Source organism: Microcaecilia unicolor, chromosome 8 (assembly GCF_901765095.1).
Source record: "Microcaecilia unicolor chromosome 8, aMicUni1.1, whole genome shotgun sequence".
Classification (NCBI taxonomy): domain Eukaryota; kingdom Metazoa; phylum Chordata; class Amphibia; order Gymnophiona; family Siphonopidae; genus Microcaecilia; species Microcaecilia unicolor.
Genome location: NC_044038.1, coordinates 14305816 through 14323864, shown reverse-complemented (window position 1 = coordinate 14323864; position 18049 = coordinate 14305816). Strand labels below are relative to the sequence as shown.

The window sequence follows — 18049 nt, the reverse complement described above, 5'->3', positions numbered from 1 at the left end:
TTGTTGCTTTCCTTAAGAAGGATGATAAGCTTAAAGAGGACAGTTCTATAACGAGGCACCTCCATTGTGCAGTAGAAGCCTAGTCTATAACAGAAACAAGGTGTCTAGGTTCCATTACAGAGAACAAGTGTAGCCTGGTACCAGTGCACCTAATATTTAAGCCACCCGTGCAGCTGGCATAAGTGGAAGAGCGGAATCACATAACTTACAATATTCATAAGTTATGGGTGTAAGTGGGAGCCCTCCTGTGTCCCATTCATTCTCCACCCCTGCGTACGCCCCCTTGGAAATATGCACTATGTAAATTATGTGGGTATTTGCAGAATTGCTCTTAGCCTCTCTTGCCAGCTTAAGTCCCTGTAAATATCGAACAGATGATGTTCGGTTAACGTTGGGCCTTTTCTGCCGATTGAATTGTGCAGTATTAGCAATTAGTTGTCATTTAGAAAAACGTTGAAAACCTGACTCTTTGAACAGATTTATGGTTTAAATTCGATTTAAGATTGATTCTTATTGACTGATCTACATTAGGTATAAATTATTTTACTTGTATTGTTTTGTTGATTTCTGTTTTAAAAAGGTTGAAGATTTTTTTTTTATTGTAATGAGAAATTAATTATTGAGATCTGATGCTGTTTTACTCTAAACCACTTTAATGTCTTGTTGTGATAAGTGGTAATTCAAGTCAATAAATTAAATCAAGACAAATCAATAAACCACGGGACAAGCACAATGGATCTCCTAAGGAAGAGGAAGAGATGTAGGCAGATTGGATAAACTATATTGTCTTTATGTCATCATTTCCTATGTTTCTATGAGGTGCCCATGCTACCCAAAACATTTCTAGGTCTTTTTCCAGGTTCTTATTGGACTTAAATTGTTTTGACTGATTCATATACCCAAAACAGAAAAGATTTATAACGTGAATGAAAATGTATCCTTGATGGGAATGTGTCTCACCAGAAATGCGTTTATCAGGTCCTTAGAGCTATCAAAGCCGCCTACAGTTCACAGAAAATAATTCAAAGACTCGATTCCGAACATTAATTTTGTATTGTTCTTTATTTAGATCTGGCACCAACCTTTACACAAACTCCAGTGGATACTACAGTTACTGATGGAACAACTGCTCTGTTAACCTGTGATGTTTCAGGAGCTCCAAAACCAGCAATAACGTGGAAAAGAAGTACAGTAGCTTTGTTTTCTTTTATAAGTGGTTGAAATGTATCATTTCCAATTTTCTAGAAGTATATTCAGGATAATTCCTTCTTCCTTTCCTTACAGAAATTACCAGGTCAATATTCAAACACCAGAGTCGACATTTATAAAAATATACCCAAATATTCAGCACCAGTCGCTATCCAAATATCCACACTGAATACCTGAATATAATGGGTAGAGCCATGATTATCCAGATAATCCCATACCATTTTTGTAGCTTTTTTGTTTTTTGCACCGCTTCCAGTCTTTTTACATCTTTAGCAAGATACGGCCTCCAAAACTGAACACAATACTCCAAGTGGGGCCTCACCAATGACTTGTAGAGGGGCTTCAACACCTCCTTTCTTCTGCTGGTTATACCCCTCTGTATGCAGCCTAGCATCCTGCTGACCACGGCCGCTGCCTTGTAGCATCCAGATAACTTTGGACAGCTTTTTGCTGTCCTGCATGATCCGGATAGTTATCCAAATACCGGTGCTGACTATTCCTGGTCTCCAGCTAAGTCCTAGCTCCATTCAGGCCCCACATTGGATACATTGGCATATGAGGGGTAAATCTATTACTGTCTGTTTATATAGGTGCCCAGAAGATGCTTGATATGTGCATACTCTATTTATTATTTCTATAGCACTACTAGATGTACACAGCTCTGTACACTGAACATGCTTGACAGAGCTTACAGTCTACCCATGTGTATGGCCACCCCTAAGCTATGCTCTGTCCCCTGATTTTTTAAGGTTTAAACATTTTTTATTGAACATCAAAAATAAACAATCCAAATATCACTTGTAAGTTGTTCATTTCCCCCCTCCCCCCCTTACATTTCCTCCCCTCCCCCAGTTCTAAGGAACACCTTAAAGATAACACAACCCTTAGGACATGTATATAGCATGTATTAGAATAAAAGGAAAAGAAGACCTTCACTCTGATAGCCTCCCCCAGACTAGCCCTAATGTTCCCCCGTGTTATGTTCCAACCTTTCTTGAGGGGCCAAACTGTTTACATTTCATCATACTCTGTATAGTTTAATTTGAATACACCTCATGAGGAGCAGTACAGTACATAACATAGTAACATAGTAAATGACGGCAGAAAAAGACCTGCATGGTCCATCTAGTCTGCCCAACAAGACAAACTCATATGTGCTACTTTTTGTGTATACCCTACTTTGATTTGTACCTGTCCTCTTCAGGGCACAGACCATATAAGTCTGCCCAGCACTATCCCCGCCTCCCAACCACCAGCCCCGCCTCCCACGACTGGCTCTGGCACAGACCGTATAAGTCTGCCCAGCACTATCCTCACCTCCCACCACCGGCTGGCTCTGCCACCCAATCTCGGCTAAGCTCCTTAGGATCCATTCCTTCTGAATAGGATTCCTTTATGTTTATCCCACGTGTGTTTGAATACAGTACAGAGTAATAAACTTCCTCCTCAAGCTTTAAGATCCCCCCATTTTGTCACCCCATTCCCTTCTCCTAATTACCCCCCTCTACCCCCTCCTAGCTCCCACCCCACCAACCCAAATAACCCAATTTACTTCCCAAGCTACTGAACAAGCCAGACAGTTAGCACTCCTGAAACTACTACACCTTATTCACTATTAAGCTACGACTCCAGGGACTGAGAGAGACTGCAAGAAAGGGTCCCAAGTTTTAAGAAATCTCTTCCTATGACCTAAGGACCCCCTCGCCGCTCCCGCTTCCCATGTGGCCAAAAGATGAATTTGATTCCTCCAATGCCAAAAGTTAGGAGGATCCCGTACAGTCCAGTATTGCATTATCGTTTTCCGACCCCCTGATTTTTTTAACACTCACCCAAAATTGCGTGCACATGTTTAGACATGTTCCCGATTTGCACATGCAATTTATTGGAATAATGAGCCAATTAGTGCCAGTGATTGACTTTTTAACAAGCAATTATTGGCACTCATTAGAATTGGGACTAACACGTGTAAATTTAGATGCGGGATCTGTGCATAAAATGTATGCACGGTCTAGAAAAGGGAGTATAGAAATGGGAGGGTCATGGGCATTTCAGGGCGAATCGGGGGCGTGGTTTTTAGTTATGTGCATAATTATAGAATAATGGTGCTCTGCGCATAAATTTAGGCACGGGCATTGGCAATAAATGGTGATGCCTAAATTTACGCGCAACCTGTCCACTTAAGTGCTTCTTCTACAAACCACACTGAACGTTAGGCACAGTTTATGGAATACCACTTAAGCGGGTATTTTTTGGCGCTGATATTTTAGGCGCCATATATATATCTAGCCCTATGTAATATATGCATGTAGTTACAAAGTAGCACTTAGGCTGACTTTTAGCACATGCGCACATATTGCGTACATACACATGAATATTCCATTATTCTAATCGTTTGCGTGCACAATCTGCTCAAAAACATTAGCAACTGCTTTGTAGAATTGTCCCCTCTTTGGATAGCACTGGTGTGATCTGCAGAAGTTTTCAGTGGCACTATCCACATACTGCTGCTCAAAATCCAGGTATGGCCTCAATCAGTAGCAATTATCCCACTGTGGCTGCTACCCTAATAAGTGCCACTGAGTACCAGGCAGTACATTACTGTTTCTTAAGTGTTCTGTTTCGGAACAGAAATTAAAGAAGCAAGGGCATTCCAAGTTCTGAATTATGCAGCTGTAGTTTGACTTCCTGATCCTTCCTGTTACAGTCCCTTAGCTCCAAACTGAAACCATTTTAAAATAAGCCTTTTTTAAATGGATACTGACAGTTTTTCTTAAGTGTGTTTTATGAAGTAACTAGTAAAAAAGGACCGTTTCTGACACAAATGAAATGGGCGCTAGCAAGGTTTTCCTCGGCTCCCCTGCAGCCACCCATATCCAGCGAACCTCCTCTCTCCCCTGCCCCCCCTCCTGCCACCCATGTCCAGTGACCCTCCTCTCTCCCCTGCCCCCCCTCCAGCTACCCATGTCCAGCGACCCTCCTCTGGACATGGATCAGCTGTGAGGCATGTTCCCCCCCCCCCCCCCCCCGGGTTCTGAAGTTGACATCATAATGGCTACGGTGATGTCAGCCTGATCTACGGAGCCTAGCAGACCAACTCGGAATGAGCCACGGTGCCAGGCAGCAAGTCAGAACGTTGGAGGTGAGAATTATTATATAGGATGACACTGAATAAACATATAGGCTTTTCTTCCTGTTATTAAGAAGTATATAACCCGATGCCCAGAAGCAAACAGTGGTGCTAATGGCCACTAGCACTGAATTAGCACCCGCATCATTCAGTTTGCAGAATGCTCAGAGGCTCCAGCACGGGAAAGAACGAGCACACCAATGATTAGTGCAATTAGCACGCTAATGTAGTCAAACAACATGAATGTGAATGAGGTCATTTTCTATTCCCTCCCAATGCTCAGAGAACAGCGCACAAGACAAAGCCGCCTTTACCGCTGAAAAATGATGCCAGCTCAGAGAAGGCGTTAAGAGTGTTTGAAGAGAGGATTTCTCATGTTTCTTTATCTAAAATCTGCCAGTTTTTATATGGTTTGGATGCAGAAGCAAGCCCGTGCAATCCCTGAAGCGCCAGTAGTGAGAGAAAAATGTGTGCGAATCCAAGCAAACCCAAATGCGAAATCACATATTGGCACCTGTGTCCTGCGTTTAAATATAAGCCTTCCAATTTAAAAAAAAATTGAAAAGCTTATATTTAAAGGCGCAGAAAACAGGTGCCAATTTGTGCTTCACGCTTAGGTTTATTTGGCACCGGGGCTGGTCTTATCATAAAATTCTTCTGCGCATGCGCCAAGCAAGTCCCCTTCCTTGCTTTTGCTTTAACAGTGTGCGTCTAATTTACCTTTTCCTTTGAGCATTGGCGAGCTAATTTTCTGCGCTGTTCTGACGGTATAGTTTCTGCGTGGTTGACTTACCGCAGGTGTTCGGAGTATCAGTGCCATAGTAAAGAAGTGTTTCAAACCTCTATGTACTTCACATTTAAAAGTACTCTCTACATTAAAAATGGCACACAAATCGCTTTTTCTAAGCATCCCACATTGAAGTTCATTTCACTGAGGATGAATACTTTACTTAAGTCATCACTTTCATGATGGCCTAGGCAGGGCCGCCGAGGGGGGGGGGAGCAGGTGGGACAAAATTCCCCGGGTCCAGGCCTCAAAGGGGGGCCCAGCAGGACCCAGGTGATCGCATCCCAATAGGAGCAGGAGAGAGAAAACTCCGGCGGCGCCCCCCCGCCCACCCTTGCATTGCCTGCCTAGCAGCTGCTGGGTTCTTAGGCCGCGCATGCTCAGTTTTGAAACCGAGTATGTGTGACCTAAGGAAAGCAGCCACCGGTACAGGCAATGCTGAGCAGAGGAAGGAGCCGCGCTGCCTGCAGGAGTGATGACGATCCTGGGGGGGGGGGGGGGTGGCGATCCCGGGGAAGGGGGGCGGCAGCCCTGCCCTGGGCCTGGCTCATTCTCTCGGTTGCCTAGGTAACATAGCAACATATTAAATGACGGCAGATAAAGACCTGCACAGTCCACCCAGTCTGCCCAACAAGATAAACTCACATGTGCCATTTTTTGTGTATACCTTACCTTGATTTGTACCTGTCTTTTTCAGGGCACAGACCGTATAAGTCTGCCCAGCACTATACCCGCCTCCCAACCACCAGTCCCGCCTCCCACCACCGGCTAAGCTTCTGGGGATCCCTAGCTGTGTGTTTTTCTATATTTGTTTGTGTTCATTATATGGTAACTCGTTTTTGAAAATGTCAGTGAAATGTTGATGTTTGGAAATCATTTCTTCTTTGTTCCAGATAATCAGATCCTAGCCAGTGGCTCCGTTCAGATCCCCAGGTTTAGCCTCCTTGAATCAGGTGGGCTACAGATTATTCCTGTCACCTTGCAAGATTCGGGCGTCTATATCTGCCATGCTGTCAACACAGAAGGAACCATCAGTGCTTCTGCCTCGCTGACTGTATGGAGTAAGGACACTCCTTCTTTTAATACTCTCAATGTGATTATGATTATCAGTGTCCTTCATGAGCTGTTAGTGACCTTTTATGGAATGGAGGTAATGAAAGCCTGAAAGAGTTTATACACCCAGAAGAAAAGTATCATTTGAAGTACTGAAATAAATTATAAAATTCTAATCTGAAGATGTCCTGCTTTAAATATGCCCCTTTAATTTTTATTTTTTGTAATTTCATGCATGTTTTTAAAACAAAGAGTCCCTTTTAGCAAAGGACATTAAGCCATAATGCGTGTTTAGCTTGAGAAAAAAAGGCTTACCGCAAAGGGGAGGATTCTATAAATGGTGCCTAAAAAATCTGCGTGGAAAACATTTCCGCCTAAGCGTATTCTACAAGCAGCGCATAAATTTAGGAGCAGAGGGCCATTTTCTATAACAGGACTTTGATGCATCCGCCTGTCAGAGACACAGTACTGTCAGCACTGCAACAAACCTTTGTTACTGAGGGGTCTTTGCAGTGCTGACAGTTTTGTCTCTCAGTGTGCATCCTTAGAATGAGCATGTGGACGCACCGAGATTCTTGTAAGAGATAATTAAAGATGTTAAATTCTAGTTTATGGATTAAGTTTTAAAAAAGACACTGACCAGGATTAAAATTATACCAAATAGAAACAGTAGTAATTGAAAACAAGGGTGGAGACTCCCTCCTGAAGAAAAACTGAGGGAGCTTTGAAAACTGTTCTCTTGGGAAGTGCTTTTTACATACAGGATTTGCAACAATAATCAAAACTTTGATTAAAGCCCCCAGAAAAAAAATTGTCCACATAGATTTGTGCTTATTTTCTCTACAGGTAATTTTTACTTCAGAAATAACGTGTAATTTTGGTTATACAAAACTGCATACACTCTACATTATGTGCTCTCTGTGGATTGCGGTATCTTAAATGGCTCATTGATTAAACAGTTTTTAGCTAAGTAAATCACATTCTCATTCTGAATTCATTCAACAACTTATGCCGTATAAATTGTAAAGTTATATCAGGGCACTGTATAGGCAAAGAGCAAGAACGGCAGCCGTGCCGTAAAATTACAAATGCAGGAAATAGATGTGAGCTGGTGAAGTTGTTATGTCTATCTGTAGTGCCTGGAAGTGTGCAGATACAGATAGAAATGAGTGTCAGCATTTATGAAAAGATATGAAATGAAATGAGTCACACACAGGCATAGAGAGACTGCATCCAAAAGGAAAGGTTAGGCATGAACCTTCTGGTCAGGAATCATGTGTTGAGAGCAGGAATTAAATGTCGTTCCTGCTACAAGCTGAAAACCAAGCTGTCACGTCTCATAAATTGGAAGTAAAGATAAAACTTACTGAGTCAAAATGATACTAAATAGTTTTAATTGCAGCACACAGACAGAATGGCTGATTTGAACATTGGTTAGACCAGCCAATTCAGACCCTAAGTATTTAGTCAGAATTTTCCCCATAATCAAATGAGTTCCCTGTGAATGATCTTGATTTGTACTGTATCGGACTGTCTACTTACTTTGCAGTAAAGTATTCACAAAATTGTGAATTTTATTACAAAGACTCTTAGCTATGTTTTCTCAGGGCGTAGTTAAATTTCATGGAAAATCACTGAATTGTAAAACTTTCCATACATAATTTTGCAATGTGCAGATCACTAATGACCAGATTTGCAGGGCTGGCTCTGAGGGTTGTTGTGTCCTGAGCCAGCTTTTGTGAGTGTAAAGGAATACTTTCTCATCACCGTGAAGAGTGAGACAGGCTTTTTGTGCCCTTGAGCTTCTGAACCCTGAGCTGGTGTCTCACCCAGCTCGTGCCCTAAGCCAGCCCTGCTGATTTCCATCATTTTTCAGTATGTTAGTGTTTTTGCATAATTTTTTGAAAATGAGTTTATGAACGCAAAATTACGTCAATAAAAACAACGACTTGCATAGGTTAAAATTTAGAGATGTGATCATGTGGTTATTTGCTGGCCTTTGTGTATGTTATTTCACTTCTATTCTTAGCTTACGGGCCCTTTTACTAAGCCACGTAGGCGTCTACGCGCGCCTAACGCACGTCATTTTGGAGTTACTGCCCGGCTACGCCATGGTAATTTCATTTTTGACGCACGTCCACTGTGCACGCCAGAAAATATACTTTATTTTCTGGCACGCGGTGAAAATTGGGCGGTAACTCCCGATTTGACGTGCGTAGGCGATTACCGCACGGTTAACGTGAGAGACCTTAATGCCAGCAGTAAGGTCTCTCGCGTTAACCATGCGGTAATCGCCTACGCACGTCAAATCGGAGTTACCGCCTGATTTTCACCGCACGCCATGAAATAAAATATTTTAATTTTGCCGCATGTCCATTTTCGGCAAAGAGTTTAAAAAGGAGTGCTGAAAAATGGATCTGCATGCACCCAAAACACGTGCCTACACTCACACAGCCTATTCAGCACACCTTAGTAAAAGGACCCCCTTAGTATCTTGGACCCTGTAAGCGAAGTATTACATCATAAGTGTTGAACATGCTACCAATAACCAGGAAGAAAAGAGAGACCTTCACGCTTTATATATAGACTGAAAATCTTAGTAGTAAGTCAAATCCAGTATAGTCCCAAAATGTCTCACCTAGCTTTTTAGTTACATTATGGCCTGGTGGCACTATTCTTCTGTGCTTTTAAATATGAGCCTTTCAAAAATTGTTTGCACTTAAAACTTTTGAAAGGCTCGTTTTTAAGCACCGAAAAACAGGCTAGCATACTGTAAGTGTGGTAGCCTAGATTATAGCTGCTGTGATGCTGGGTTATGGTAGTATTTCTATAAAACAACCTAGACACCTATGTTTTGTTAAACAATATCCCCCTAATTGTATAAATGTCACCAAAAATTGCATGGGCAAATTCGTCCAATTTACACTTGCAATTTAGTTGAATAACAAGCCAATTAGTGCCAGTAATTGGCCTTTATTAAGCTATTATTGGTGCTAATTGGAACCAGTTAAGATGTATGCACATAAACTAAGGCGCAGGAGGGCTAACGCGTGGGTGGCACACTCCAAGTTCTCACTACTGCTGAGCTAGCAGGTGCGCCTGGTGGTAATTCTGAGTTTGGGGCTCACCAAATCCCACAGTAGAAAATAATTTTCTATTTTCAACAATGGGAAACGTTCCCAGCGGTAATCAGCAGTTGGCGCGTGCTGTATGGTTACCGCGCGGGTAGCGCATGAGCCCTTACCCCTAGTTCAGTGGGTGGCAGTAAGGGCTCAGGCCGTAAATAGGCACGCACTAGTTTTAATTTCAGCGCAAGCCCATTTCCCAGCCCATTAAAAAAGCCCTTTTTCCCATCCATGGTAAAAAAAATTGCCCAGTTCGTACCCAAAACACACACCCACACTACCGCAGGCCAATTTTTACTGTAGCTTAGTAAAAGTTCCCCTTAGGAATGTGATCCGAGCCTAAAGCTTGCACATATCCCAGATATGAAGGGTACAGAAATGGGAGGGTCATGGGCAGTTCGGGGTAGATTTTTATTTATTTATTTATTGCATTTGTATCCCACATTTTCCCACCTTTTTGCGGGTTCAGTGTGGCTTACAATATGAGTTGAATGTTGGAAATACAATTTGTTACAGATAGTTAGGAATTATATTATGCTGGGTTAAGCGAAACAATTGAGGTGTCGTTAAGGGATGTAATAATGGAACATAGGCATTGCAACTTTGGAAGGAAATAATGGTAGCTTAGGGGCGATAAAAAGACATGAAGTCATATGGTATATAACTTTCTGTGAGTAAAGGTATGAGTGATGTGATAATATGGGAGTGGGAGTTCTGAGATGAATGGCTTTGGGTTACGCACACAATTATAGAATAAGAAGGTTCCGTGTGTAAATTTAGGCAGGGCATTTGCACCATGTTTTCATTGGTTCAAATTTACGTGCGACCCTTGAGACAAGTGCTATTCTATAAACCGTGCCTAACTTTAGACGCAGCTTATAGAATAGCCCTTAAGCGTTTCTTTTGGGCGCCGATATTTTAGGCGCGTTTTATTGAATTCATCCGTGTAAGCTCCTACCACATGGCCTCGGTGCGTCTAAATGTAGCCGCTCATTTATAGAATTGCTCCTAAATGGGGAAAAAAGATGCCAGGGTGTCGGACAACCTCCTCAGTTCCCTCAGAAACTATCGATAGCAAGTCGAACAGCACCTGTTATTTTACCTGAGGTGTGTCTTGTGCTTCTTTCAGCTCGTACGTTTATTTCCCACTCACCCGAGGACTGCAGTGTTATTAAAGGCACCACAGCCACGCTTCTCTGTGGAGCAACACATGATCCCAGAATCTCAATCAGGTGGGTGCAAAGTGTTGGTATTTTCTGTTTAAATATAGGAGGTTGTGAAGGAAGGCATTTGGGATCTCCAGTTTCCGTGGCAGAGCTCTGATCATAGTCTTGATATGGCCGAAGACCTCACCATTAATCACCCTAAGTCCCATTTTCTACTTCAGCCTTATGTATTATTTACAGTGAGCTGTGTTCCACTTCATGATTTCAGTACAGCCTGCCATGATTTCTCTGCCAAGGTTAATACACTGTCACTAAAACTGACTTAATGAGAGTTGAGCAGAGAAATGAAATTTGTTTTCATTTTATTGTACATCTTTGTATGCCTAAAACCCTACCAGGTCCACCCCCATACAATCAAAATCTATTAAGTATTCCATCTCCGAGGGTTTTGAGGCTTGATTTTTCTCAGACAACCTGCTTTCTTTGCTTGGCTTCTAACACTTTGGAACACGCTGCCAGCTTACTTGAGACTGAAAGCTCTTATGGGCTTGGTTCTAGGTGGATATATCTAGTGATTTCATCTTAGGGGTTGAACAGTGACGTCCTTCTCCAGACTTAGCTTAGGGTTGGTCTTTCCTTTTTGTGTCCAGATTTATGTTTGACTTTACGAATCTTTTGTTGTGTTATTCTTTTAACCCTTCCTGTTTGTTTTCTATTCTGTATTTTATGCCTAAAATATCGGCGCAGAAATCAATACCGACTAAGCGTATTCTATAAGCGGCACCTAGATTTAGGTGCGGTATATAAAATACGCTTAGTTGATATCTCAGTGCCTAAAACAATGTGCCTCCATTTACACCAGCGAAAATGTGGCGTAAATCCCGGCGCCTAGATTTAGGTGCATTGGGCCATATTTGTCGTGGTATGTTATTGTTAAAGTAAATTTGGTTTCTGTATTGTAAGCCATAATGTAATTAGAGTAATTTTTTGAAATGATGGTATAATAAATAAATGTCAAAAGCAAAATCTCTCTTGTATAATCTGCAAAGTACTTATTATAATATTATATTTCTGTGAAGTGCAAAACAGTATGTAAGAAAGGGAAAAAGCTTCTTCACCCACACCTCCACCCAATAGACGTTAGCAGGATAAAGAGGATATAAATTGGGTCAAACTCTCTTTATCAGCGTAAAAAAAAACTTTCTCACTAAGGGGCCCTTTTACTAAGCCGCTTAAGCGTCTACGCGCGCCCAACGTGTGCCAAAATGGAGTTACCGCCAGACTACCATGTGGCTCTTGCGGTAATTTCATATTTTTGGGCGCGTGTAACAGACGCGTGCCAAGTGGCATCTGGTGCGCGTAGGCCATTACTGCCAGGTCAGTGGCTGGAGGTAAGGTCTCAGAACCAAAACGGACATGCGGCAATTTTCATTTTGCCGCGCATCCGTTTTCGGCAACAAAAAAAAAAGGCCTATTTTACAGGCGTGCTAAAAAATGGATCGGCGCACACCCAAAACCCGCACCTATGCTACCGCAAGCCATTTTGTTTAGCGCGCCTTTGTAAAAGGACCCCAAAACCTTGCTAAAACTCCACAGGAAGTTTAATTTTTTATGGATCCACCTGAAAACGTGGTAAAAAAGGACACTTGGGGGTCCTTTTACTAAGGTGCGCCGAAACGTGGCCTGCGCTGGTGTAGACGTGTGTATTGGATGCGCACAGGCCCATTTTTCAGCGCACCTGCAAAAAGGGCCCTTTCTTTGGGGACGAAAATGGACATGCGGCAAAATTGAAAATTGGCTTGCGTCCATTTTGGGCCTGAGACCTTACTGCCACCCATTCACTTAGTGGTAAGGTCTCGCACGTTAACCAGGCGGTAATCGTCAGTTCGCGTACCAATGCCGATTACTGCCTGGTTACTGCTGCGCGCCGGAAAATAAAATATATTTTCCGGCGTGCGCAGCGGACGTGCGTAAAAAATGAAATTACCGCCTGGGCCATGGGGTAGCCGGGTAGTAGTTCCAAATTGGCGTGTGTTGGGCGCACATAGGAAGCCTACGTGGCTTAGTAAAAGAGCCCCTTAGCTTTTAAATTAATTGAAGACACAAACGTACATACAAAATCAGTCACTTTCTACTAAGTGCCTTTTTTGCCACATTTTCGGGTGGATCCATGAAAAATTAAGCTTCCTGTGGAAGTTTTAGCAAGATTTAGTGAGAAAGGGTTTTTTATGCTGATGAAGAGAATTTGACCCAGTTTTTATCCTCTTTACCCTGCTAACATCTATTGGGCGGAGTTGTGGGTACGGAGGCTTTTTCCCTTTCTTACATACTCTCTGCACTTCACAGGAATATATTGTAATAAGCACTTTGCAGATTATACAAGAGAGGTTTTGCTTTTGTTTTGTGATTTACATAGAGGGGCATCTTCGAAAGAAACGTCTAAGTTGGAATTTGGACGTCTTTGTAAAACGTCCAAATTCAGAGGTGGGGAAAAAGGTCATTTTAAAAAAAAGATGGACATCCATCTTTTTTTCGAAAATACCATGGACATCCTTGGATTTGGACGTCTTTGATTTTTGGCCATTTTCAAACACAAAGACGTCCAAATGCAAGATGTCCTACAAGCTTTGATCCTGGCAACATGGGTTCAATTCCCACTGCTGCTCCTTGTGACTTTGGGCAAGTCAAATGTACAAGGGGCATTTTTGGATATGACATCTAAGTCTGAATTTGGATGTTTTTTGTAAAATGTCCAAACTCAGAACAGGAAAGGTCATTTTCTACAAAAAAAAAGTCTGTCTTTTCCTTCTGAAAGTACTATTTGGAAAAATGTTTTGTGATTTGGGGTAGGAAGGGGAGAGTGGGTTCAATCCCAATGCAGCTATTTTTTTTATAAAAACAGGTCTAGCTCAAAAAGTCCTAGTCTTGGACATCTTTGTTTTGTTCCATTATTGCTGAAAGACGTCTATGTCTTAGAAACGCCCAAGTCCTGGCTCCGACACACCCCCTTAAAATTTGGACGTCCTCACAACGGACTGCAGTTGGAGACGTCCAAAATCAGGTTTTGATCATACCGATTTGGACATCCCTGGGAGATGGACGTCCATGTTCCGATTTATGTCAAAAGATGGATGTGCATCTCTTTCGAAAATGAGCCTGATAGTCTCTTATCCTCCTATTTGTTGAAATAAGGAATAAATGTGCCGTGGGTCAATTATTCACACTTTATTTATCAGAAGCACACTATCCAAGTTTTCTCCAGGTATCCTACTCAATCTGAAATTGAACCTGTATACATTCTTATCTGTCATGGAGAAGCTGCATAGACTCTTAGCCACACAAGTGTTCGGGCACCCACTTACTCATACTTTTTACATTTTGTGGAACAAAATGACACAGGCTCCTGCCCACTTAAATCACACTCAGCAGCCAGCACTTAACTGGGCAGTGCCACTGAATATGGGCACCAACCGGCCAACTTGAAACCGGACAGGAGAGGGGCATTACAGCGGCAGGGTTGGGAGGAGCCAACGACATTCAGTACTGGTGCTCAGCATAGTTAACTAGGCAGATAGGAATGCATAAAAAGCACTGCTATCTTTTCCCAGTTAGCTATCCAGGCACTGAATATCTTTCAGTGTCCGGATAATTTCCAGATTAAAGCCTCTAGTCCTGTGCTCTTCTCTCCGCCCTCCCTGCTTCAGAAGAGCAAAGCCATGCCCCTGAAAGTACATTGTGGGTCCCCATGCTTTTGATCTCCCTTCCTTACCAGGTCACAGAAGCCATTCTGAAGTGGGAGCCGCAGTGGGCAGGAGAGAGTGGGCATCACTCCTGTCCTTTCTCCACTAGACCACTGGGCAACACTGTTGTGGGACCCAGTTTTCTTTTGAGGATGGGAGGGGGAATTGGAGGCAGGGGGGAGGGGGGATCACTGTTGCAGAACCCAATTTTCATTCAGGGAGAGAGATGGTCGCCGCATCTCAAAAAAGATATAAAGGAATTGGAGAAGGTGCAGAGAAGGGCGACAAAAATGATAAAAGGGATGGAACGACTCCCCTATGAGGAAAGGCTGAGAAGGTTAGGGCTCTTCAGCTTGGAGAAAAGGCGGCTGAAGGGTGATATGATAGAAGTCTACAAGATAATGAGCGGAGTAGAGTGGACAGATGTGAAGCGTTTGTTTACACTTTCAAACAATAATAGAACCAGGGGACACAAGATGAAGCTAGAATATGGTAGATTTTAAACAAACAGGAGAAAGTTTTTCTTTACTCAGCGTGTAGTTGGACTCTGGAACTCGTTGCCGGAGAATGTAGTGAGCAGCAGGAGTTTAAAGGGGGTTTAGACAGATTCCTGAGGGAAAAGTCCATTGAACATTGGGGGGGAGTGTTGCCGGGTTCTTGAAGCCTGGATTGGCCGCTGTCGGAGACAGGATGCTGGGCTTGATGGACCATTGGTCTTTTCCCAGTATGGCGGTGCTTATGTTCTTAGATTGGAGGCAGGGGGATCCCCAATGAGCTTGCAGGGAGTAGGGAGGGAGGGAGAGTTGGATCTGGCCAGATACCCGTATGCAAGTCCTGGCTGATATTCAGCCAGAGCCCACATAAATGTCAATGCCAGAAGTGGGCCAGCATTGACTATCTGGGGCTAATTTAGCCGGCCATGCTCAGCGCTTAAAAAACACTGATCATCACTACTTGAATATTGGCCAGACAGTGTACAAATATTTTAAATATATCACCTGGTTTGTTAGGGGCCTTTTAGAAACTACAGTGTTCAATATCCTGTTCTACACTGTCTAAGATAGTCTGGGCTGCATTCTTTCTATCTGCTATAACATCTCAAAACACTGTTGTCTCAGGTTTGTTTGGAAGAAAGACAGCACGGTTATTAATCCAACCAGCAGCTCCAGAATCACCGTAGAGCATGATGGCTCCCTGTTTATCAGCCAGACATGGTCTGGTGACATTGGCAACTACACCTGCGAGATAATTTCATCAGGTGGAAATGATTCAAAAACAGCTCGCTTGGAAGTTATGTGAGTATCTGTACTGTTTTTTTTTCTGTTTTCATAAATGTATGTGGTATTATTTAGTCATTATTATTAAAATCACATTTTCTACCATTCCAGTTACTATAGATGCCACAGTATCACATCTAGCAATCCAGGCTGGAGAATATTCGCTATTACATATGGGAGGCTATTCTATAAATTTGCACTTCCATTCAATTCTATAATGTCATCTGTGCACGTCAGCATGGGTACATCTCATTTTAGGCATAACCATTTACGCCATGGCAATGGCAGCTGCAAATGAGCACGAACTGATACACAGAGCTGATAGTATTCAGTAAGTTACATGCGTCACTTGGAGACACGCCCATGGCCTGCCCATCCTCCCCCCATATAGACGCCTCCTGGCAGTTACGCACTATCACACTTATAGAATAGCACCCAATGCACATTCATGCACAACTATCAATTATTAGTACCCGGGGGCGTAGCTACGTGGGGCCACGGAGGCATGGGCCCCCGTAGATTTGGCCCTGCCCCCCCCCCCCCCCGCCGCTGCCGCCGGCTACCTTTGCTGGCGGGGGTCCCCAACCCCAGCCAGTCGAAGTCCTCTTCTTCGGAGCGGCCGCGTTGCTGATCCTGCACATCACAGAGACAGAAGCCTGCCCTTGCAGATCAGGATTTCGGCTGGTGGGGGTTGGGGACCCCCACCAGCAAAGGTACCCAGCGGCTGGGGAGGGTTGGCAGCGGTGGGAAGAGGGGGTTGAAAGGGTTGGCGCTGGGGGGGGGGTCAAAGGTGGTGTTGGCGGCGGGGAGGTCAAAAATGGCGGGGGGGGGGGGCTAAAATATGCCCCCTCACCTCGGGCTCTGGACCCCCTCCCGCTGGTCTGGCTACGCCACTGTTTAGTACCTACGACATGTGTAAATGGCACCAATGTTAAGAATGGCCTCCACAGTGATATGAAGGCAGATAAGGTCTGCCCATCCTCAGTAACGCCTAACTTTTCCTTTCCTAAGGGATCCCACACGCCTGTCCCACGCTTTCTTAAATTCTGACACAGTTCTTGTCTTCATGACTCCCACCAGGAGGCCATTCCACGCATCCATCACCCTTTCTGTGAAAAAGTATTTTCTTAGATTCCTCCCAAGCCTATTTCCTCTTAACTTCATCGTACGCCCCCCGCATTCCTGAGTTTTCCTTTATTTGAAAAAGGCTCACCTCCTGTACATTAATGCCACTGAGGTATTTAAGGCCCCCTTTTACCAAGCTGCGTCAAAAGTAGGCCAGCGCTGGCCCCCTTTTACTACAGCTGGTAGTAAAAGGGAAGTCTCGCCTTCCTGCAGGAAATAGCTCTGCGGCAAGTAGAGCACTTGCTACACCGCCATTTCAGGGGGGGGGAGCGCACAGCACTGCCCGATTACCGCAGGGTACACTCCGACGCTACAAAAATAAATAAATTTTTGTAGCACCGAAAGTGATGGCGCACTAGGGGTGGGTACTTTCTGTTTAATGAGCAATATGCCCACGTTGGGCTTACCACCACTTAGTTAAAGAAGTCCTAAATGTCTCTATCATATCCCCTCTCACCCGCCTCTCTTCCTGCATATGCATGTTGAGGTTCTTGTCCCTATATGTTTGATGACCGAGACCGCTTACCAACTTTGTAGCTGCCCTCTGGACCGATTCCATCCTTTTATATCTTTCCTTAGGTGCTGTCTCCAGAATTGCACACAGTACTCTAAGTGGGGCCTCACCTTATACAATGGTATTATCACCTCTTTTTTCTTGCTGGTCATCCCTCTCCTCATGCAGTCAAGCTTCCTTCTGGCTTTGACCTTCTCTTTTTCTACCTGTTTGGAGACCTTAAAGTCATCAGACACATTCACCCCCAAATCCCGCTCTACCGCTCCCCTGGATTCTTGTAACCCAACTACATGACCTTGCATTTCTTAGCATTAAATCTTAATTGCCAGTCATCGGACCAGATCCTTCCTCATGTCATCCGCACCCTCTGGGGTGTCCGCCCTGTTACAGAGTTTGATGTCATCTGCAAAGAGACAAACCTTACCAGACAGTCCTTCCGCAATATCACTGACAAAGATGTTAAAAAGAGCCGACCCGAGGATCGACCCCTGCGGTATACCACTGATAACACTGAGAAATTACACTGGCTCCCAATTAAAGAATGTATTGCGTTCAAGAGCTGCACGATTGTTCATAAAATCATTTACGGAGACGCCCCGTCATACATGCTTGACCTCATTGACCTCCCACCCAGAAATGCCAAAAGATCTGCCCGCACCTATCTTAATCTACACTTCCCCAGCTGCAAAGGATTAAAATACAAACTAACACATGAGTCCAGCTTCTCCTACATGAGCACGCAGTTGTGGAATGCACTACCAAATCACTTGAAAACAATCAACGAAATAACTAACTTTCGCAAATGGTTGAAAACCTATCTCTTCACCAAAGCCTACCACGAGAACCCATAACTAACTACAACACATCACCACTCCGCCCTTATTATGACTGTCTTCTCTCTATAACTGCTTGATTAGATCGACTTA

The 18049-nt window shown here is 43.6% G+C and overlaps 1 protein-coding gene across 1 annotated transcript in view; it reads left to right on the top strand.

Moving 5' to 3' along the window:
* The window catches only part of SDK1 (sidekick cell adhesion molecule 1), a 734579-nt gene that overhangs the window by 362885 nt on the left and 353645 nt on the right, over nt 1-18049 (top strand). Inside the window, exons 10-13 of the mRNA XM_030212035.1 lie at nt 1070-1186; nt 6017-6184; nt 10431-10533; nt 15326-15502. Coding sequence (XP_030067895.1) covers nt 1070-1186; nt 6017-6184; nt 10431-10533; nt 15326-15502 — 565 coding nt within the window. The remainder of the gene's footprint in view (nt 1-1069; nt 1187-6016; nt 6185-10430; nt 10534-15325; nt 15503-18049) is intronic.